The sequence below is a fragment of the Labrus mixtus genome, chromosome 23 (assembly GCF_963584025.1).
Source record: "Labrus mixtus chromosome 23, fLabMix1.1, whole genome shotgun sequence".
Lineage (NCBI taxonomy): Eukaryota > Metazoa > Chordata > Actinopteri > Labriformes > Labridae > Labrus > Labrus mixtus.
The window spans coordinates 5,247,137-5,270,790 of record NC_083634.1 but is presented as its reverse complement, the minus strand read 5'-3'; the positions used below and the strand labels follow the sequence as shown (position 1 = coordinate 5,270,790).

At 42.2% G+C, this 23,654-nt stretch overlaps 1 protein-coding gene across 1 annotated transcript in view; it reads right to left on the bottom strand.

Annotated features, from left to right (window-relative positions):
• ank2b (ankyrin 2b, neuronal) overlaps positions 1–23,654 on the bottom strand; it is a 192,932-nt gene that overhangs the window by 27,442 nt on the left and 141,836 nt on the right. Inside the window, exons 13-38 of the mRNA XM_061031352.1 lie at positions 23,477–23,575; positions 23,161–23,358; positions 20,995–21,093; positions 20,517–20,615; positions 19,134–19,331; positions 18,322–18,420; positions 18,082–18,180; positions 16,977–17,075; positions 16,785–16,883; positions 16,315–16,387; positions 15,790–15,852; positions 15,014–15,155; positions 13,707–13,791; positions 13,031–13,134; positions 12,560–12,598; positions 10,357–10,581; positions 8,499–8,597; positions 6,207–6,361; positions 5,901–6,112; positions 5,442–5,646; positions 5,253–5,349; positions 4,937–5,165; positions 4,238–4,363; positions 4,021–4,143; positions 2,811–2,843; positions 1,754–1,775 (exon numbers count right to left, since the gene is read on the bottom strand). Of these exons, the coding sequence (XP_060887335.1) occupies positions 1,754–1,775; positions 2,811–2,843; positions 4,021–4,143; positions 4,238–4,363; positions 4,937–5,165; positions 5,253–5,349; positions 5,442–5,646; positions 5,901–6,112; positions 6,207–6,361; positions 8,499–8,597; positions 10,357–10,581; positions 12,560–12,598; positions 13,031–13,134; positions 13,707–13,791; positions 15,014–15,155; positions 15,790–15,852; positions 16,315–16,387; positions 16,785–16,883; positions 16,977–17,075; positions 18,082–18,180; positions 18,322–18,420; positions 19,134–19,331; positions 20,517–20,615; positions 20,995–21,093; positions 23,161–23,358; positions 23,477–23,575 (3,121 nt within the window). The remainder of the gene's footprint in view (positions 1–1,753; positions 1,776–2,810; positions 2,844–4,020; positions 4,144–4,237; positions 4,364–4,936; positions 5,166–5,252; positions 5,350–5,441; positions 5,647–5,900; positions 6,113–6,206; positions 6,362–8,498; positions 8,598–10,356; positions 10,582–12,559; positions 12,599–13,030; positions 13,135–13,706; positions 13,792–15,013; positions 15,156–15,789; positions 15,853–16,314; positions 16,388–16,784; positions 16,884–16,976; positions 17,076–18,081; positions 18,181–18,321; positions 18,421–19,133; positions 19,332–20,516; positions 20,616–20,994; positions 21,094–23,160; positions 23,359–23,476; positions 23,576–23,654) is intronic.

Genomic DNA, 23,654 nt, shown 5'->3' with positions numbered 1-23,654 from the left:
TGTCCCTTTGGCTTCCTACTGTATGAGACAATGGGATTGCATTTGAAGAATTTGTCTATTGTTGTTTGATGGTTTCTATATAAAAGGCAGTATGAGTCTGACTGTCTGGAGAGAACTTCTGTAATGTCTTCTCTCCATGCTGCATTTAGTAAAAAGGGTTTTTGACTCATAACAGCAAAGTTTCTACTTCTTCAGAGAACTAGCAATACACATATTTTGGAAGAAATTTCTCTCACAGTGTAGATTAGGTTTCTTTACTTTTAACTTCAAATAAATTTGAGCCTTTTTTCCATTATACTACATGACCAAATCAATGTGTCAAGAAAGGGAAGGGTTACCATTACACTACCATTAGGGTTACGGCTAAAGATAGGATACTAATATTTTGGCCTCTTATCTTCTGGAACTAAGTGCTTGTGAAATCACAGGCATCCAGTTTCAGAAACCGTGTAAGCAAAATGGGAATGAGCAACTAACGTTTTAAATTTGGGTGACCCATGGTTGTAGCATTTTCCCGCCAAAGCGTAGCACAAACTACAGGACACAGCAGGATTAGGACTGAAGAGGAAGGTTGTATCAGCTACTTTGCATTGGTTTCTCATTTCATCTCAAGCGGCTCTCATTTCTCTACTAGCTGCTAGAGTTTGGAGTAGCGACTACGGGTGTTAATTCTCCAATTTCTGCATTTTGATTTGAATTTTGATTCGAGGTCACAATTAGGCCTGCAGGATATAACAAGAATATGCAATGTGCGATAACATTGTTCAGTATTGCATATGAAGTGTGATTTATAAAAGTAAATAAGGCATTACTCTGTTTTTTTGTCTACCTGTGTTTGCAACATTTGTCTCCTGAAAAAACTTTTTCTACTACTAAATTGGCACCAATTAATCTGAGGGTATCTGATTAAGCTTCATGAAATTGCATTAAATAATGTGAAAGAATTGCCATTATACTCCAGCCTTCACCCAACAGGTAAAGTGCTCACATGCTGTGTAAGAAAGCATCACTTTTTCTTAAATTCAGACTTTTGTAATGTTTGTTGCAAAATCTTATATCACAATAACGCAGCACTCACCACAGTTAAAACCTGACATATTTAAAAACTCTAAATCAGTAACTACACTGACTTGCACTCATTCCTCACTTTTGTTCTATGACGATGTTTGTTACTTAACCCAACTTTGTTAGGAGCTACTTTTCTACCCAACTGGTGCAAGGATCATGATAACGGAAATGACACTGTGACTACGTTAGGGCTACAGCTAGCGTACGGCCAGCACTAAATCAGACGCCACTGTCACAGAGACATCACCACAGTATGAATGACATCATTTTTCCTGTACATACGTAGATGTCTAAGTCTTTCTCCATATTTCCGATCTCAAATTGTGAAGGGGAAAGAATTAAACCGAAGATGCGGAGGCAGGTGTGATCAGAAAAAAAGAAAAAAGAAAAGAAAGTAAGAGTGAAGTTTAAGCCTCGTCAGAAACAGAACATGGACATGGAGGGATGCAGGTAAGGCCTTTTTGACAAAAAGACAAAAATACATAAAGCTTAAAAGGCTTTGATAAGATCTATGTGGTCTGTTATTCAATTAAGTGCTAAGCTGGCAATGTCAGTCTAGTTATTCCTCTGCCATTTATATCACATATATTAGTCTGGTTACTAAAGACATGCAGATACAGTGTTACAATAAAACAGCAGCTGTTTTCATGTTATGAAGGAAATTAAAGAGGTTAAAATGTCTTACATTTCTCTTGCGTCCTGCTGACCTGTGAAAACATTAAGAAATGTATCAGTTAGTCACATGTGTTATTTACTGTTGTCCTGTAAGTGTAACATATTCTAAAACTAGGAAAAACTGCTACTTTGGAAAAAATTACCAAAAAATAAAACAAATAAAATGACGGCAAAAATGAGCCACACCACTGACAAGTCACACTCTATAACATAAACTACATATCTAAAATATTTAACATTTAATAACTTGTGAACATACAGAGGCCCGATAAGGGACACGGAGGAGATTCAAGTTGATCTGGAGAAACTTTTGCATGATTGTGAGAAACATTTCAAGATCCAGAGAGACTTGTGCGAGATCTTGCTAAACTTTTGCAACATACTGAGATACTTTGCAAGACCCCAAGCAACTTTAGCAAGATCCTGAGAGACTTTTAAAAGACCCTGCTAAACTTCTGCAAGACCCTGAGAAACATTTGTAAGATCCTGAGCAACTTTTGCAAAATCAGACGCTGCAAAACTTTTGTCAGATCCCGAGAAAGTAATGTAAAATCTTGCGAAACATTTGCAGCATACTTAGAAACTTTTGCAAGACCCTGAGCAACTTTTGCATGATTTTGAGAAACTTTTGCATGATCTCGCAGTATTACATTCAGTTGAATTCCTGCTTTAAGTCACAGTCACTAAAGACTCAATAATGGAGGAGTACAAAAACCCAGGGCAGAGATTAGATTCACTAAATTGACTTTTGAGATGGGCCGCAGGGAACCAGTTGGCATGTTTTTTTTAACATAAGGGAGAGACATTCAAACACAACATTTAGTCTACAGAGACCCTCTTGTCTTAAAAAGTATCCTATAATTGACTGAACTCAATAAAGTTTGAAATATATTCACAGATTTAAGATCTTGCATCAGTATCTCAGGATCAACTTGAAAGCACCTCCCCTCCTTGTTCCTTCAAAGCCTCCATATGAACATGTTAAATTAGTCCTGATAAGAAAACAGCAGACAGGGAATGTCAGCAGAGCTAGTTAGTAGAGGGGGAGAAGCGGTGGCTACTTTTACCTCTTCCTCTTGCTCTTGGTCTGAATCTGAATCCTTTTGGGAGCAAAAAGCAGCGAGAAGCAGAAAAGTGTACAGATAGAAACAACATTTAGCAACATTAAAAGGGAGGCAAGAAAGACAACGGAGCAATGTGTGGTTACAAAACAGAGACAACAAGTCAGTGTGATTTCAGGGGAAGAGAGTGGTCTTTAAGATTCAGCTTGTTAGGCTAAAACAAAATGTGATGTTTTAAAGGTTTAAACCCCCCAAAATATCTGCTACTCAGATTCTGCATGCTCATTAAAAAAATCAGATAGTTTGACATTCAGGCTGGTAGATGGGGATAGAAGGGGACTGATCCAGGAGGTGGTCAGGGGTGGCCTGGACCCCTGGGAACCTTGATAGTCCACAAAGTGCTGACTCAAGAACTTGGTTATTTGCCTCGTCAAATGGGGGATACATCAGGCTGCTTGTAGCTTCCATTACATTTCAAAGTGCTACTTCTCCTTTGATAAGTTTTAAGAATTGTGACTTGGACAAACATCTTTTCTTTGAGTCCTTAAAGCATTAAGCTCATAAGATATCATACACAGGAATATAACCTCCTAAGATACTCTAGATATAATAAGTAGATATAGATAGTGTAAAGAAATGCTATTCACTCGTGTGTGTACATGTGCACACAAACTTCCAGTCACACCTGGATAATTCAGAGACCCAGTTGGGCCACCTCCGTCAAAGAAACTTCAATCCACCCCTGATGGGATATGGGTGTGTCTCGTATCTTTTGCACATAATGCAGAGTTTAAATGTACACTCAACTTTTCTAAACACATTATGCAGGATGCATTAATCACTGATTTTAAGATTCGTCTGATGTGATTCAAAGCAAAAAGCCTGAGACGTTTCCTTGCACATCCTCGAGGTGGGCTAACGGGGGAGGTCGTCAACCATCACTAATCACTAATCACTAATCATCATCAATCATCAAATTAGCATGTTTAGCTACATTGGCTGTCAAACATTTATGTAGCAAATAAGAAATGATGCAATGAAGCACCATGTAAGAAAACAATCAAGGCTTGAGATTAGAATGTATTAGAGCAGTGAAGGGAAAATGAGCTTATATCAATATTTAAAGTATTTTATTGCTGTGCTTTTAGTGTTAAATGAAATGTACAAACTGCCACTAGTGAGATATCCTCTTCTCACCACAGTACTGTCCTCTTACCTTGCAGTATGATGGGAGTGTGATGTTGAGGTTACAGATGGCGTTTTGTGCGAGTGACCTGTAGTTTCTGGGTTCTTTCATGAACGACAGACGGCCACACGGCTCCTGAGTGTTGTCTCTGATCTGCAGCAGATGAAAAGTGCAGCGCTCGTCAGTAAATGTTCATCAGGAGGAATCGCACATTGAACACAACGAAAGGAAGAAGCTAAGGGCTCACTTTGATGAAGAGTGCGAGTCTGTTCTCCTTAAAGGCGAAGAAGCTGAAGAGATGGTGTTGGCCACTTTTGGTGAGGGGAACAAGGTTTCCAAAGCAGTCTGCATAGATGGGTTTGCCTTCCAGGACCTGGGAAATATAACAAAAACAAAAACCATCAAACACACAACCAACGTAACCATTCAACATCAAGTCATAAATCTTAATAACCTTTGAGCAACTGTGAATCCTTCTTAAAAAACGTTAATATTACAGTTGAATAAAGCCTTCATAAATGATACTGCCTAATTCTGATATTTTTTACTAAGATCTAAGATGACTCTTCTTTGCCAGAAGTCCAGCAGAGCTCTCGTGATTTTATTCCAACACCGGACGAAAAAATCTTTTACGTATTAAACATTTTTATTCAGCATTCTCCACTTGTCCTTCTCCTTCTACTTGGTAGGAATTCCCATTTTGGTAAGAGCTCTTCACTGATTTTATTGTGATGTTTTATCATGTTTTATTTGGTTTTATATTTTGTTGTGCCGTCTGATTTTTAGAATGAGTTGTTTATCATTTGTTGTTTATGTTTCATGGTGATGTTGTGCTTGTGTTTCTTGTCTTCTGTGTGCTCCTGCTGCAACGCAAATGTCCCCTTGTGGGACAATTAAGAATCTGAGTCCTTTTTCCTCCTCCTCCTCCTCCACTCTTCTTCCTCACCTCTACGTCTCGGCTGCGGGCCACCTCTGTGAAGTTCTCCTGCTGCTCCAGGGTCTTGTCGATCTTGTCGTCCGTCATGCAGAAGCAGCGCAGGCGTGCCTCGATGGGATCGTGGGTCTTTGCAAAAATGACGAACTTTGCCATGTAGGGGACGCAGATGATCTCCCGATACACCTGGGTGGAGAAGTTGACAGATTCCTGGACTTGTCGACAGTCTATGAGCCAGAATCTGTAAGAAAATAACAACAACAGAAGTGTTATTTCTTTGTTGGCAGATGACTCTGAGTGAAGGAGTCTGTTTTGTTTTTTGTGTTACCGTGCAGAAACATTGGTGGTGAAGGAAACACAGTCATTGATGAACGTTAACGGAGTGGTTCCTGTTATGTCCTCCCATTGAGCCGGCGTGGTTCCACCTGTGAATGCACACAATCCCCAAATGAACCCACAACAATGTAAACACGAGTCCGGCTGATCTATGAACAGATTTCAGCGCCCGTCTTCTCACCTGTGATACTACAGAGGAGTCGTAAAGTGGGCGTGTCCCCTCCGAAGCCGTTGAGGACGGGGTCAGAGTTGCTCTTGGGGACGGGGATGGTCATGGTGATGGGTTTATGGAACTTCCTCCTGCGGGGCTCGAGGGTGACGATGGGGCTGAAGGTGGCCTTGTTCCCGAGGATCTTCCTCACTACATCCACATTCACCGGCTGGGTCTGAGAGAGAAGATCATTTCTTTTTAGTTCTTATCATCAATACATCTGACACAGGGGTACTGTCTTCCCTGGGAAGGAAACTTTCATACACATGGCATGAAAGGAACATTCATTTAGAGGGATTTAGTTTGGAGTGTATCCACCGGCATGAGAGAAATGTCCCAATATTCATGTTCCCCATTGGACGCATCGTCATCACAGTGAACCGCATTTAACCTTTGACTTGTATTCCACATACGACTCCTTGCTATTACCTGTAGTCCGACCCTGATCCTCTTGGTGAGCGCCCCCTCAGGAAACACGGCCTGTACTTGGGGAACAACAGTGCTGCTCAGGATGCCTCCTTCGGGACCAATCAGGTTACTGTCCTGCTTGACGCGTGACACCACCGCAAAGTATTGTGGGAAATCTCTAGTGATGATGCGGCAAATGCGCTTCCTCTCCAGCTCCTCTGGTGAGTCCAGCTCTGATGTAAGGGGGTCAGAAAAGGACAAGTGTCAGGGACGTTCATGTAGGAATAAAAGAACATGTTTAATACGACTTGGTCATCAGAGACTGACCCTCGTCCATGCCGTTGAGGATCTGGTTGAGCTCCTCCTGTGTGTGCTCACAGTGATGCTCCTTCCAGCTCTCTCCGGTCTCGCTCCTCAGGATGACCAGCTCTCTCTCTTTACCTCGCAAGGCAGCGAAGTGTGGGATCTCCACGATCACAGGACTGGAGGGTCAGAGGCCAAGACGTACGGGTTAATAAGTACTGAATGCCACGGGTGGTATCAGTGTGTTTTAAGGGCCTAAGGACATGATGTGGATGTAATTGACCTGAATGGAAAAAGTAAGCCCTAGTTTTTGAGTAATTTGGGGTGTAAATGATTCATCAGTACAAAATGTTTTGGGATTTCTTCAGTAGATTGCTTCGACCAACCTACAGCTGTTAAACATGCTGTAAAGGTTGCATGCCAGCAGACACATCTGACAACAGCTGTAATTTCCCCCCGCAGAATCTCAGAGTTTCTAGTTTGTTTGATTGTGTTCTTTGTGATATAATTAGACTCTCAAACAAACTTAAGTAACATAAAATACCACAAACGTTGATTACAAATTTATCAGTCCAATAAGTATTTACGATAATTCAAAATAATGCCCTTAAGGGATTTGTTCCACCCTGTTCTGAACACATGAGCAGTGCCACTGTTCAACCTCTAGGGGGCAGTGTGACACTCCAAAATGAGGTACTTTGTTCGTACAATCTGCTTTTCCTTTAATAATAATAATAATAATAATAATAATTTATCCTTTATTAATCCCGAGAGGGGAAATGCAGTTTTTAGGCCAAAAGGGAGTGGAACAAGCTCCCCACAGATTTTAAAATCTGCAGAAATGTTTATTTTTTTCCCCCCATGAAGTGAGAAAATGGATCCTAAAAACCAATCGTGTGCATCAATCTTAATTGATAGTAGTTTTAGTATGCATTTCTTATTGCCATTCGGGTGTGTGCAAACACTTGTGTGTGGGTACATATGGTTGTATGCCTGGTTCATTCCTGCCAGCAGAAGCAATCGACTGGACCAATCAAACAACTTCTAACCTTTTAGTAATTGAGACCCCAAATTTGTTAAAAAGTAGGGCCTATGTTTAAAAAATCTTGAACTCTAGATTTATTATATTGAACATGAAACATTCTCTTAAAGACTTACCTGATGTGAAAAAAACACAATCTATAAGAGGCATGCAACAAGTACGATACAACAAGGGACAGACGTGACTATTCAATATAACTTCTGACATTTACATGTGATATTTCAAGGGTTCTGTGGCCTCGTTATATTTGTTTGTTTGTTTTGGTCATTTTTAACAGTAACACACTAATGTCAGTGCGTAGCTCCGCCGCATGGACGACATCAGAGGTGCAGACCTCTGCTGGACGTCCTCCATTGTCGCCCTTTGTTTACTGTTCTTCTTCTTCGTTGAATTCCTTGGCGGGCTACATTGTCCGATGCTGATATGTCATGCTATTACGTAGCTGACATTGCTAACACTATCTGGCTTACACTCTGCTTACCAAGTAAGGGTACGGTTGGCTGTGGAAGCGCAAGCCAGATCCTTGTTTACCGTATCAAAACCGCACTGAGCCAAACCGGACCGCTTTGTGGAAACAGGGCTACATGTATATAGAACTGCTTCTGTCCTCAACTTAATCGCACATCACAAATAACTGTGACTTTATTGATCAGATTTTATACTGAGATAAGTTTTTTAATGTTGATATTTGTTGAATTATTGGGCGGCAGAAGCTCAGTCTGTATGGTTTTGGGTTGGGTACCAGAGGGTCGCCGGTTCAAATCCCAGTGCGGTCCAAATCTAGAAAATTGGTCTGGTAGCTGGAGAGGTGCCAGATCACTTCCTGAGCATTTTCCTGCTGAAAGCCAAAAGACTCTTCATAACTCATGAAAGTCAGTGACAGGTATTGGATCGATCATTGAGGTAAACTAAGGGTCGATCAAATAAAACAGCTCCATGCAGAGCCGCAGTATGCAGTCAAACTTTACTAAGTTCCTTAGCTCCTCACAGGCCACAAAAACTTTGAGATTTCACACATAAATTCAATAAAACACGTGATCTAAGACATATCTCTCAAGAAAACCACTGAAAACAAAAACACAGAAATGGAAGAGGCTAAGCAGAAAAGAGGGATTCAAAACAAGGTGGAAACATGGGATGTCTCGGCGGGGTACAAGACACTGGAAATCAAAAGCACATGCGAATGAAGGGTTTTGTTTGTGAATGGAAGAAATAAGATCGGCATCCATGGATTGTTTCATATGCATAACCATAAATTTTTATCTCCACCCTACCCCAGGAATTTTGTCCCCGGCGGGCCGAGCTGCAGGATTCTGCTAACCAAACTCTCCCCCTCATTAAGAGGCGGGGGTGCATTTGGGAGGTGGAGTTTACTGTGTGATCGTCCAAACGCAGCAGTGAGGAAGAAAAGAGGACACGTCATGTTTTTGTTGGTGCAAAAAAAGAAAAACAGGAACTTTTGGGAACGTGTAAAACAGTTGAGTGAGGTCATAAACAGTGTGGTCATTTTAAGCTGAATGTCAGTGTGGGAACATTTAAAATAGATAACTAAAATACCTCAGGGATTTTATTCTTTGAATATAAGCGTTAAAGGAGGAATATGTAACTTTGACGCCTAGTGTTTAAAATGGGTACTGCAGTCCAAATTCTAAACATTGTAGAGAGCTGTCTCCCCTCGCCCTGTCCTCTCCAGAGTCGATGCTCACACAGGTCACCATGTGGTGGACACTGAAGCTTCAGTGTTTATCCAGCTCTGCATGGGTCTGTAAACCTTTCTGTGTTCTAACCTCCATTTTTCAAAAGCATCTCCAATATTGATCCTAGTTTGAGCACGTTTCTGCTCGTGGAGCTTATTAGAAACATGCAGAGGCTTTTTAGGTCGGGTACAATCACTTCTATCTGAACCACTTCTCTTGCGCGCTTCCATCGCTGCAACACCTGTTGACCTGATAACTGCTCTCATATCTGGCAAACCCAGAAGTTATCTCATAATCAGAGGAAAAGTAGTGTTGTTATCCAGAGATAATGAAATAAATAAGTTGAGATCTTGAGCAAACATCTGGAAATGACTTCTTATCACAGGAAAACAGAGTTCAGTAAAATGTACGGCTGCATGTCGACTTAGGGCTCCTGTCTTCTTTAAATAACTAAATATTAAGCGAGCTCTTAACTTCTGCTTAAACGCATACTGCCTCAAACTTAACCACTAGAGGGCACACTGTGAGGACACATATCAAACCAATCATGGTGCAGTATTCTGCAGGTGGAGTTAATAAGAAAAAAGCTTCTCTGTAGAGGGTTAGGGATCAGGTTAGACAGCAGCTGTTATGAAAGAAAACAAGGCATGCTGAAGAGCAAAGATTCACAGAACCCTGGCGCTGGGAGAAGAAGCAAGAGCAGATACAGAAACAGGTTTAGTACGGCAGAGGCAGAGGTTAAATTAATCAGAAAGAAAAAAGGGCAGCAAGTTGAAAGCTTCTCAGTAAAAGGGATTTAAGGAGGAAGCGTGTACTGTGGGGCAGACTTCTTCATGTTTTTCTGTTCCTTATAAAGCTGTGTTCAGACAAAAGTGAAAAGTACAAATTCTTTTAATTTTGAGAAACACAATCCCTGAAAAAAGGTCCATCCTGCCTCATCGTGTTCGGTTTTATAACGGCGGTGTGTCTGAACTTTCCTGCTGCTTCCAGCTCTTTGAGACCCGTTAGCTAGGATCAGGATCAGGTCCCAGTTTGATGACCTGTTAGCTCGGGTTAGTACAAGGTCCCAGTGAAACAGGGCACATGCCGTTCGACAGAGCAAAAAGGGGGGTGCTGACGAAACGCAGTGAGCACGGACTATGAGGAATTTAGCAATTAGATTTCAAATTCTGGTATTGTGAAAATGCGACTTGGATGTACACATTGACTTTGCTTGTAGCTGGGATGTATAACAAAAGTTGCTTCACTTTTCTTGTCTGAACACATCTTTACAAAAAAGATGCAACTTTAAGTTTTGCGGCTGAAATTTAAAGGTAATTTGCATAAAATATCCAAACCTGCTCAAAAAGAGTAATCGCACCTTCATGAAGTTTCTGAATGTTTTTGCTACTTTAAAATCATTCCTTCACTCCATCATCCCTCCCTGCAGTCTTACCCGAGGAACTGAGCTCCAGACGGCCCCACCTCGATGATCCTGCTGGCCAGACCCTCCCCCTCCACCATGGGCGGCATGGTGGCCAGGCGGTGCCTCTTCACCAGTCGACACGTCACCCGTGTGGGAGCGCTGCACTTCCTTGGAGGGATGATGATGCGTAGGCCGTTGTGCCGGCAACCACGCATGGCTCCGCCCCTGGCATCCACCATGAAGCTGACCAGGAAGCTGCGGAGATTTCCACAAATTAATTCAACTTGACCAAGAACATCTAATAATTAGGTGACGAGAATAAAGACACCAAGACACAGCAACTTGGTAGACCTTTTTTTTGTTAGACTCACATTTTGCCAACCAAGCTAGCATGAGCAATGACTGATAATGTAGCGCTTGCTAACAACCAAAAACCAAGATGGTGGCAGTCAAAATGCCATGCTCACGGCTTCAAAAGCTGCTAATCATGCTGGCTATACCCACTTTTAATTACAGCAATGTTTTACATAAACTGGCTAACATTAGCTCATATTAGCCTTTGTATATTATTCTATGTAATATGTAAAAAAAAAGTGCTTTAAGGCTAATTTGTTTTTCATGTATATTTATATATTACAGTTAGGGCTGTAAAACATACACACATAATAAAACCTATAACTTAAAGGTCTTCAAAGCCATGCAAACACAGGTCTACTGGATTCGCTTTGCAGGTTTAGTGTCTAAATTCTCATCACATTATGGTTTCCGTACAATTTTTCCAAGTTGCATTAACCTTTATGTCTTCATAATGTGAAACTCTTTGACCTCACCCCCCAGCCCCCCATGCAAAGTGGAAAATACTGTATGTACATGAGATCACACACTTCCAATGAGGGGGGGTGTGTGGGTGTGATGAGGTGATATTACAACTTGATACGATGCCCAGTTCTGATGTGATCTAAACCTCGTCTCAGTTAACGGAAGAATGTGCGACTTTCTGATCCAGTAGATGTCGCCCTAGAGCACCAGCATGAAACCAAAACAAACTGCTATTTGGCCACACCTCGGCTATTCTGAAGCCTCCGCTCTCCTCCAGAGACACACCTCCAACCCCTCTCTCAAAGGAGGTATCAATTAGAACGCACCATAATTAAGCACCATTAAGCACAAGCAGTGGACTAACTTGTACTTTGCTCAAGCTGCAGTTGCCTGAGTCGTGCGTTGTTGTGTTAGCATGCTAATGTTAGCGCTCTTTAGTTAGCTTGTAGCTTCATATTGCACATAAACTGACACAGAATGACCGTGATATAAAAACGCTAACGTAACATCCAAATAATCAGTGAGTATGTTCTTCTTCTTCTCTCTAGTCCTTGACTAAAACAGCTTTTATACACAAGGGGAGGACTCAAGCTTCTCGCACATTCTTCCTTTAAGCAAAACATCACAGCTTTTAAAACACACAGACATAAAAACATGTGTTAATGAGTTCAGCAACATGAGCAAAAAAAACTAATACTAGGCCACGATGATGTCCTCAAACTGCTGAAAAATACCCCAGTGGTTTACTTCAATCGAACATATGAAAATACTTTATAGCTATAAGTAAACTTATTCTCAAGGCAAACATGAAAGAGTGGGTATGTTAGTGAAAGTACACAGTTCACGTTGTATGAAATCCACAAACATGTCCTCATCATACACCACCTCGCCTTTCTTTGTGCCCAGATGTTACACATTTTAATTTTACATACACTGGCTTTGAAATGACTCAAATGTACTTAAAGTTTTTGAGAATTGCTCCAGCAGATCGCTTCAACCAGCAGCAAACACAGAGGCAGGAATGGCTGCAAAATAACTTCACGGCCAATAATCCCAATCAGAGTGCGTCCACTAAAAGTTGTTGTTCCTGACAGGCTCAGATGGTTATTTTAAGTTTCCACTGGAGCAGTTTAAAAACCTTTAATACCTATCAGTCATTTAGACCCCGACATACTGTATTTATAAGAGAGCCTCATGGACTCAGAACGAGACACTGAGTTTGATATCTCGACTATTTAAGTCTGATTAAAGTGACTGGACACATTGTAAAGCTGAGGTAGTGAGGCGATGTCTGAAGAGGACAGTGACATAAACACCTCTCCACCAGGAGAGCACACTGTGAGGGGAGGAAGAGAGTGATGAAGATGAGGACGAGGAGGAGGAGAAGTGATTAAACCAAGGTGCAGAAGGTCACCTGCTGTGGTCTCCATGATCATGGCACGGAGAGGATTGGCTAAAAACAACAAAACCACATCAGACAGAGACAAATCGAAAGTCAGGTAGGAAGAATTCAGAGGAGAGGAAGAAGAGCCCGGAGGAGAAAAAACAGCAGAGGTGAGATAATCAGAATAAAAAAAGAATACAACATATTATCCTGCCGATGTAAAAGAGATGATTACTGCTGATTCTTTGTACATTTTGGAGAAAACACTCCACTGCTTCTCTATAAAACAGATGGTTGTAACACTGGTTTGGGATTACAGCTGTTAAAATACTTAAAATGCTTATTAAAGTTAAGTATTTTATAGCAGCTTTGAGGCCGCTGATTGATTTGAGAGATTGTTAATGCATGTTTTTGAATTTAAAAGATGCTTCAGTGTATGTAAGCATCCTTATTTAGACCTTTTCTTTGTATATTTATTGTTCTTCATGTGTCAGCACCTACCCAGAGTGAATGGGGCTGGAGGACAAAGCGATGTTGTCCAGGTTCTCTGTGCCCCAACTCAGGCGGTACGAATCCCTCTCGTTCTCTCTGCCAAGTGAAGAAACCTGAATAAAACAAGAAACCTCTCGTTATTGACATAAAGAACAATAACTTCTCAGTGGTGCTTAAAGGAAGAATGTTCAACATCTTAAACATAAATAAATCAGAAATCCAGTCTCTCCTGTGTAAATGTGTCTCTGAGTCATGACTGTCTACAATGAGTGAGAAGATCGAGTCCCGCTGGCTGTGTTGTTGTCAGAGCCGTGTTTATATGGACGGGACAGCTGGCACCTCCCCTAGTACTTTCATTCTGTGTCAGGTTACATGCAATGTGAAGCTACGAGCTAGCTAAAGAGCGCTAACATTAGCCTGCTAACACAACAATGTAGGACACAGGTGCAGCTCCAGCCGGACTCCCTAGTGCGAACTTGAGTGGAGGGGGTTTGGGGGGTTGGAGGTGTGTCGCTGGAGGAGAGTGGTGCTCAAGGGCGACATCTACTGGATCAAAAAAGTCGCACATTCTTCCTTTAAGGATAGTAAATCAATGATACAAACAACATTTCAGAGATGTTCAACTTCTAATTCGAGGTGTATTCTTCCCCCGGCTTTAATAGTGAGTATCGTTGATGTTGTGTACCTGACAGTTGAGTATCTCGTCCATGATCCCATCATGTTTGGGGGAGTAGTAGCTGTGGTGGGTGGGTGTGAACGACCGGTCGGAACTGGAGGAGAGAAAAAGAAAACTGCTCTTAATATAAACAGACAGGAAAACATTTCTGAAATTCAAAATTGACAGCATCAAGGCTAGCATTGATTCACACACTTCTTACACTTTGCTAAAAGTTATGCTAATCTACTGACTACTGTACTTCTGTTAATATGTATGTAAACATTACAGGAAACACAGAGTAAGCCTGCGCTCAGGAGCCGGTCAACAGGAGACTTATGGGAGGTTACTTTCAGGAGTGCCCGACAGTTAAAAGGCCACACATGAGGCCAGCGTCAGCACATACCTTTGCATTCGACTATGAAGGCATGACAGGGGAGACCGACGATGAAGAATGAACAGGAGAGGTTGCACACACACAAACACACACAAACACATATAGAACACAGGAGAGTTAGTTGAAAGATGTCATAGAGATGCACACACACTGATTCAGGTTTAAGTTAGAGCAAGTAGAAACAATCGTTAAACAGAAAAAGGGTCACCATGGAAAGTTAACTGGTTCATTTATGATATATGAACGTCATGCATACAACATTTTAACGAGTGTACCGAGCAAACTGAACAAGCGTTGTGGTGTTTTATTGGCTTTAAAGGCACTGACACACCAAGCATATTCATGTCGCCTCATGACGCCTTTTGTCTTGGCCAAAAAGTTGCACTTGAACACACCGCAAAGACTACAGCTGACTGCCAACCACCACGTACGTTCTGCTCATGCGTGAGAGGAATTAACTCTCCATGCCAGCAGGGGGTGATAGTCCGTTGTTATGATACGAGAAGACAATTTTCACACCGCTGTTGCTCACCACTCGTATTATAGGTAGTCTACTAATGGAGAATAATGTCTGATAAAAAGTTGAAAATGGCGCTGGTGTTGTCAGCTCTTGGTCTTTTAGTGGAAAAAGAAAAGAAGACAAATAAGGAGAAACTGCACTAATGGCTGAAAGCATGGAGACTACAGCGGCATGCTCAAGGGGCTTTACTGAACCTGAGAGAGCTGGAGAGAAATGAAACCTCCCAACACCCAATCAGAGAGAGTCCTCTCACCGACGTCAATTCAACATGTGGAACTGGGCGAAAAAGGCAGACGGGTGCCGCAAAAACTAGGACGACGACCGCTAACTGAAGGTCCAACTAGGACAGGCGGCCGACGCTCTCCTTGGTGTGTCAGGGCCGTAAGTTGATAAGATGATTAGTTGTAGAGCGATGCGTACCTGTCAGTGCGTCCCCCCTCCAGGCTGAAGCGGAGGTAGTTCATTCCATCCATGTACTGTCCGGGAAGCGAGTCATCTCCGAGCTCTCGCAGGTCCTCGGCCCTCAGGTACTCTCCTCCATCACCTGTCATCGTGTCATCACCTGGAGCGAGCAGACAGAGCAGAGGAGGTTAATGTAGGACTTTGATTCCAACGTAAACCTTAAACCGTTAATCTTTACAGTAGACTGAGAAGACAAACTAAAGGGTGAAATCCATATTGTAGTGAGACAGAGGTGTTCTGATGGCATTCCTTTTCTGGATACCATAAAGAAGGAAGAGTAACTGGAAATGAAGCACATCTGAAAAACTCTTAATATGTCATTCAGTTAGTAATCTTGCTCATATAGTTATATAAACACCACCACAAACAAACCAGGCATTGACTTGCTTTCTCAAGTGATTTATGGCATGAATTTTATTTGAGTCTCGGGCTGACCGTCGGGCTGACCGTCGGATCATAAACGGATAACCTGGCTTTATCGACATAACTCTTCTTCAAACCAGTATTAAGTATTTAATTACTAACAGTACAAGATATAACATGACCATTAGTAAGCTTCACAGTTCATGGTAGGCTGTTTTTTTGTATTGTTCCTCCCTTTACTGGCTCAAAGCATCAGACTGGAGTTAGTGTTAGCCGTGACCACAGGCTCATTCATCGTGCAAAACACACAACACACAGCTCCTCTTCAGATCAGCACAGCAAGTCTTCACACAAAGCCTCGTGCTGAATACCTTCCTCCTCCATCGGGTCGTCTGACATAACATCATCATCATCATCATCAATGGCTCTCAACACTGTGGGTGGACAGCACAGAAACTCACTACTGTACCTCCTGAACAATCTACTTATGGTAAAAAGAGATCTCTGAAACGTTCTCAAAGGGACAAAAAACAGAATGTGAGGGAAGCTAATGTGTTTTTCTAAGTCATAATAAGATAAAAAGAGCAAAGATCCATGAACATATTGGTTTCAGGCTGGACTTGTTGCTCAGTTTGTAAGAGTACCTTAAGAAGTTTTAGGCCAGTTGTCAACCAAACTAATTTTTTTGCAGCAGAATACAGAGTATAAACTAAAATAACTACGGCTAACTTGCTAGCCCACAGTCACATCAGCACAAACTATGAGCTGCTTCTGTGAGCAGCCAGATGACTCAAACATTAACTCCACTTAAAGCTCTGCGTTGATGACTGATATCTGTCTGTTGGAGTGTTGCATTGTGGGTTAACGTTGACAGGTTGTGTTGTGACGTGACTCACCCTCTTCATCAGACACATCCAGCACTTCAGTCATGGTCTCCGGCACGTTCAGCTTGTGCTTCTCCGTCACCGTCTGGCAACCAAACAGGAAACAGATTAGACTCTAGATAGCAGTCGGTGTTGTAGAGACCGACTCACAGACGGATTTTCAGGACTCGGACTCGACTTGGACTCGTGCGTTTACTGAAAAATCCTGTGTTCATGTTACTATTGTTTTTTTAAAATATGGCCCTAACAGTTTATTTAGTTAAAAAAAACGCTGACACTGTTGTTCAGTAATAGTCCCATGTGTTGTGATGATCTCAACAAGACTCATCTGGATAAATAAATGTAAAAAAAACGTTATCCATAAGTTCAACTGTCAGAAATACATTTCATCCCGTCACATAAAAATCACCTTTAACTTGAGAACAAAACGGGAGTTTCATTGAATATAACTCGAGACTTTCAGGTGTGTGTGTGTTTGGTACCGTTGTCGTGGTGATGATCTCTTCAGTGACGACCCTCAGCGTGTCGACCACGGAGATGTAACCGAGCCGCCGAGCGATGCCCAGAGCGGTGTTACCATTCTGGATGAGAGAACACAGCGAATGAGTGTGTGTCCATATGTGTGTGTGTGTGTTCAGTTTATACAGTAAGTGTGTGTGTGTGTGTTTACGTACCACAGTGATAGCGTTGGGCTTGGCGCCGTTCTGCAGCAGTACGTTGATGATGTGTGTGTTTCCTTGCTGCGCTGCCTGGTGGAGGGGTGTGTATCCGTTCTGTGGTGGGAAGATTCAAATTAATAAAGTTAAGACGATGACAAAAATAAAATCTTACCAAAGATTGATTCTAAAAGACGCTGAAATACAGCTGCTGCTGCTGCCAACGTGAAATGTGTTTAATTAAATTGTTTATGACAAGAACATTAGAACATGCTTTTCTCTTCCACATAGAGGAAGTTTCTTGATGTTACAGATATTGCAATTGATACAGGCAATTGTTGATTTAAACACAGAGTACTTCTGAGCAGTAAGATGGAGAAAACCATGTCTCCAGAACATGAGAATATCTTAAAGGTCACATATTATGTAAAAATCCACTTCACCATGTTTCTCTAACACTAATATGTGTTTCTAGTCCGTCTACAAACCCCCCAATGATGAGAAAAGTCCATCCTCTCCATCTTCTGCCTGCTCAACTTTTCAGAAAATGTGTGCTCGAACAGGAAGTTTGGAGATTTTCCCTTCATGACATCACAAAGGGCAGTAACCCCTCCCCCAGGTGGGTGACACTCCCACAGCTAGGTGTTTGTTCTGCCCTCTGAGTCTGCCTTCTCACTGTAAACAATAGGACATGGAGCGAGAAAGCCAGAGTACACCCAAGCCCTTCTAGAGAGGGGGCGTGGTCAGACACAGCTCATTTACATTTAAAGGTACAGACACAGAAACAGCCTGTTCTGAGCAGGGCTGAAATAGAGGGGTTTATAGACATGATCAAATACAGGATCAGAGTGGATTTAGAACAAGAAACTTCACACACATGTTTTGAGGAGCTCTGAGACTTATTTAAACTGGTTTAAGAGGAGGAGAGTATGTGACCTTTTATAGACCATTGAAAAGATCTGGTTTAAAGAGAAAGATTCAGTATTACTGAAATGAGGCTTCACGTTTAAAAAGCAGCGTTTTATAAAAAGTAGTTAATATTACACAAATATCAAACAGTGGATGTAACAGGAAGTACTGGTTGAATAAAGATCACAGTGATAATAATTATCAGCGTCCGTACCTTCGTCTTTGCATTAACACTGGCTCCGGTCTGAAGCAGAAAGCTGACCATCTTGGCGTTTCCATAGTGACATGCTACAATTAACGGGGTGTATCCCAACTGCAAACACAAAAGAGAATCCGTTATAGAAAATCTCCCGTTATGAATAAACTCTTAAACACAGTAAATAAACTGTATTCAGCAGAGTCGGATTATCTTATAACCAGAAGGTGAAAGAAAGAAAAGAATGCAGGATGGTACTTTGGTCTGCTGGTCGAGGTTGGCTCCGTTCCTGGCAAGAATCTCTGCGACGGACACTTTATCCTCCTGAGCTGCCAGATGGAGAGCAGTGAGGCCGCTCTGCAGGAAGAACACACACACACACACACACACACACACACACACACACACACACACACACACACACACACACACACACACACACACACACACACACACACACACACACACACACACACACACACACACACACAACAGTCACTACATACATAGAGTCACTCCAGGCTGAAGCTCTCTCTCTTTCTCTCTCTCTCTCTTCTTCTGACATTGTAAGCTAGATACAAATATTCCCTTAAAACAGAAGCTTACATTAAACTATCATTACTTTATTGATTTAGTGATGAAATATGTTTTCTTATTATTTTTATGCTTTTATTTTGAAAGGACAGAGGATAAAGTAGGAAACCAGGGTGAGAGAGAGAGAGAGAGTGGGAGGGGAATGACATGCGGGAAAGGAGCCGCAGGTGCTGCCCGCTTTGAGGACTATAGCCTGACCTAACCGCTAGTCCATCCGCGCCCCACTGATTAATTAATTTTGATTTGGATGGTTGCTTGTGTACTATTAAGCACTGAGACTCTTAGATTTTTCCAGTACACCATCTCAGTCATACAAACTGGAATTCTAAACTAATCATGCTATTTCATATTAGTGGTATAATTACAGCGGCTCTTCCAGTAAAATCTCGATATCATTTCAGGAAAAAACATATTTTCCTCTAATTCCTCTTGTGATGATCTCGTGTTGTTGACATATTATTACTCAGTAATAGTACCTTGGTGGCGACGTTGATCTGCGCCTCCTTGCTGATGAGCAGGGCGGCCATGTCGGCGTGTCCCTCCTGAGAGGCCAGGTGGAGCGGGGTGACGCCCTGCTTGGTCAGGATGTTGGTCTCGGCTCCGTACTGCAGCAGCACCGTCGCGATTTCCATCTGGTTCTTCTTGGCGGCGATGTGGAGAGGGGTGTAGCCGTTCTGATGCGACAGGTGAGGAGAGAGAAAGAATGTTTATTTAAGAACACTTGCTCGTGAAAAATGTAACATTTGTCCCTATTTAAGTAACGTTTTCTTTTGTTATTTTTAAACAAAGAGACGAGCTGAGTAAGGGATGTACTGAACCTTAGAAATCTAAACTGAGGTACGTTTATAGCAAACATGAATCCAGTAGTAGCTTGCTGGTGGTTCAACTGCATTCATATTTTGGGGTGGGACAAAAACGTCTACTCTCTTCATACTAACTTGTTCCCAAAGGATCTCTTAGGGTGCACAAGATTACAAGTATTTTTTTCTACGAGTTACTTAATTGATTCCAAAAGATTATCATCTCTTGTGTGTGTGTCGGATATAAACTTTTCCAAAAGATACTCACTCAAAAGAATCATCTTGTCTGCACAACACGATGAATATTTTTACTTCAGTAATGGTTCCCACAGGATTGTAGTTTTTAGCTCTCGATACAAAGTTGGTCCCTCTTGGTAGAAACTTGAAGCATTTTTGCACTGAGAATAAAAGCTCTGCATATCTGCCTTGTCTCTTTGACAACAGTCTTTTGACAACGGTCGCTGTATGACTGACACGCTGTATGACCGTATGACTGACACAGGAGGGAAAAATACGGGGAATATCATATATTTTGGAAAAGAGCGCCGGTGACATCAACAGCACTTTTCTGAAAAGTTGAAAGATTTTCAATTCGGAGCGCTTAGAGCGGCTGCACTTTAAGGCGGAGCACTGAGAAAAACAAAAGCTGGGCACTGCACTTTTTCTCCAGGCAGCAGCATGCTGCTGCGAACGCTCTTACCTCATTGAAAACAAATAAAAAAAGATGCTGGTGGACATGGGCCCTAACTTGTTTCTAAAAGTAAAAAATATTATTTTGTTTGCTGAACAGCAATCACTTGTTCCCAAAGACTGTTTCCTAAAGATACTATCATGTTTTCTGACTTTGCCCAAGAGTGAGTAATTGATTGTAAGAGATACTAAATTGGTCCAAATAGAAAAATAAACTTTTTCACACTGATTACCTATGGATAATAATCTGTGCACACAAGATACAAAGCATCACCCTACACCCTACTAAATTAAATTTCAACCTCAGCCATCTCATTTTCTCCAGCAGAGAGTATGAAGGGAGGGCTGAGTCAGTGCAGGCTCTCTCACCTTGGCCATAGTGTGCGGGGACGCTCCTTTGTCCAGAAGCAGGAGCGCCACCTTCTGGTTATCATAATGTGCTGCGACATGGAGCGGGGTGAGGCCGTTCTGTGAGGGAGGGATGGTGAGCGAGTGAAGATTAAAGAGCAGTTAGTGCAGCAACAAGCTATTAAAACCTCATCACATGAACAGGAAGAGTTATCGTGAGAATACTGCAGGGTGAGATCAGTTATCGTTTTAATAGAGGAGAAACCTGGAGGGATGATGAGAAGATGGACAGGGAGGCTTCTGTTAAATGTTGCTTAATCAGAGTAATGGTTTATTGTATTCAGACTAGCTTACCAGTGCTCCTGTAGTCAACATAACCTCCACACAGAAAACAGGAACAAACCACTTAGATTTAAAAACTCTGCAGGATCTTATACACTGCGTTTAAAGATATAGAGAACTTTAGACTCTTTCAAAGCTTGACTTCTTCAATAAATACCTTCCCCGCAGAATCAGGCGGAGCGTGACGCTGCAGCAGAAGTTTGGCTACATCCAGGCTCCCGTACTTAGCGGCCACATGCAGAGGAGTAAAACCTTTCTGTGGAGAGAAGAAAATCAGAGAAGGGAGATCAAGAAGAATCCTTTAAGACAATAACAATGGGATAGCTTTACAGTAAATGGTAAATGGACTTGAGCTTGTAAAGCGCTTTTCTTGTCTCAAAGCTCTTTTACACCACAGGTTACACCTATACACATTCACACACTGATGGTAGAGGCTGCTGAGTAAAGAGTCCATCAGAATTAGCTAACCCCATTCACACCCTGCTGACAAAGCAGCGGGAGCAACTTGGGGTCAAGTGTCTTACCCGAGGATACATCTGACATGCGGCTGCAGGAGCGGGGATCAATCCCGTGACATTCTGGTTAAGAAACGACTGACTACCAGTGAGCCACAGCCGACCTTTCTACAGGTTTCATCTCAGCCATGTGTCATATTTTTTACAAACAATGATGTTTAAATGAGTAATACGTTTCTGCATTCTCCCTACAGAGATTGACCATATTATTCTATACAGCATAAAAAACCCCAGTTATAAATCAAGTCAGAACACGGTGGTGGCTTTTCTACCTCTTTTGATGGCTATGTCTTTTTTGTGTTGCATGGATTTAAAACTCATCTTGTAAAACCACAAAGTCGTGCAAAAACACAATCATATTGGCTGATCGAGGACTCATAACTAAATATTATATTATCAATGTTTACAAAATGCAAATATGCCATCCATTGTTTCTGTCGCCTCCACCTTGTTGTCATGCTGATGCAATAATATGCAACCTTAAACCACACATCTATGATAAGGTCCTTAAAGTGACACAGTTATACCAGCAGAGGGGGCACTTCTACCATTTTGTCATGCGTACTGGAGCTGTCAGAAACCACATGACCATCGTGTGTTTATGACCCAACCCTGCTCAGAGAGAGAGAGAGCAATCCTTTGTTTGTCAAAGCGGGATTAAATCTGGTGTTAGAGGTGATGGGATGAAGAGGAGAAAGAGGAGGCTTTATTTAGGCAGAGATGTGGGAAAAAATAAAGCAACTGAAGGATAAGGAAAATCGTGAAAGTGCTCGGATTGATGGAGAGCGTGCATGAAAACACATTTTCCTGATTTGTTTCCCCAAGGACGGCCACACCCTTCATCCCCCAGAGAGAAACAAGAAATGAGACATTAAGAGGAGAACCAGCGAGCCATGACGAGAACACGGCCTCAGAAATGGCTTTGTGTCTCCTTTAATGCAGTATGAATAAATTAAAAGGTGCTCTGGATGTAAAGTGAAGGTATGACGGTGCTGCTTCCTCTCTGTAAACATCTCCATGATATGACCAGGAGGATAAATCACTTGACCGCGTTCAGCCTTCATGTTACATTCGGCAGAGGTCAGCCATACAGACTCATCAATCATTCATCAGAAGTGGGTCAAACAGACAGAGACCTGCTCAAACAGTCTGACTTTAACCTCTTTATGTGACGCTATAGGAGGATAGTCACAGTTGATCTAACAGCCTATTTTTTTAAAGTGTACATCATGCAACAACCCCCTAAATACTCCTTGTTTTAATTCCAGAAGCGGTTGGCAGCTCCACAATAAAAACATCTTGGTATATGAACATGGGTCCAGGTTAATGAAGAGTCAATAATGATGATGAATTTGAGTCATTTTGGACAAGAAGTCGGCTGTAAGACAACAAAACGAGCCATTCTGCTCGAATAACAGACCTGACAATATTTCCACTGTATGCTTTTTTTCCATCACAGGACACACTGCTGGTACTTTTCGGATCTTAAAGGAGATCTATTAAACTCACTGGGACACCTATCGAGTAGTGTAGATGTGTAGCTCAAAAACCTTCTTATATATCTGATACTGGCGTCAGTCAAATCAGCCTCTTCCTGAAACGGTTCATTTCAGCTGCTGTCTCTTTAAGGCCCCCCCTCCCCGCATGCCCACTTTCCTCTGATTGGCCAGCTCTGTTTTCAAGAAATGGAGCTGGGGCTGCCTGCTTCAAGAACTACATCTTTCTGTACATGTAGCTCAGGAAACCATCAGGCGCCCCTGGTGTGCAAGTGGTTAAATCAAAAGACAAAATGTGTCTCCTCCACCCACCTTTGTGGCCAGTGAGTGTGAAGCTCCGGCCTCCAGCAGGACAGATGCTGTCTCTACCTGCCCCTCCCGGGCGGAGATGTGCAGGGGGGTGTAGCCGTTTGTTGTGGCTGCATCAGGGTGAGCCATGTGCTGCAGGAGCAGCTGAACAATCTCAGTTTTACCCAGACGGGAGGCGATGTGGAGCGGAGTCTGGTCCTCCTGAGCGAGACAGTGAGGGAGAAGATTTAACAGTTTTTATTACAAAAATCACCATTCTGCATGGACGTAAATCAAACTGTTCTACCTGGTATGCTAATATAGGTTACTGTGGTCTTACCCGTGCTCTAGCATCCACCATGGCTCCGTTCCTCAGCAGACATCTCACCACCTCCACCTGACCTGCCCGGGCCGCCATGTGTAACGCCGTTTCTCCACGCTGTACACACAACACATGGTCAGTGGACACACACATTTCACAGAAGTTTGCATATATCTTAAGTAGCTGACTGTAATAT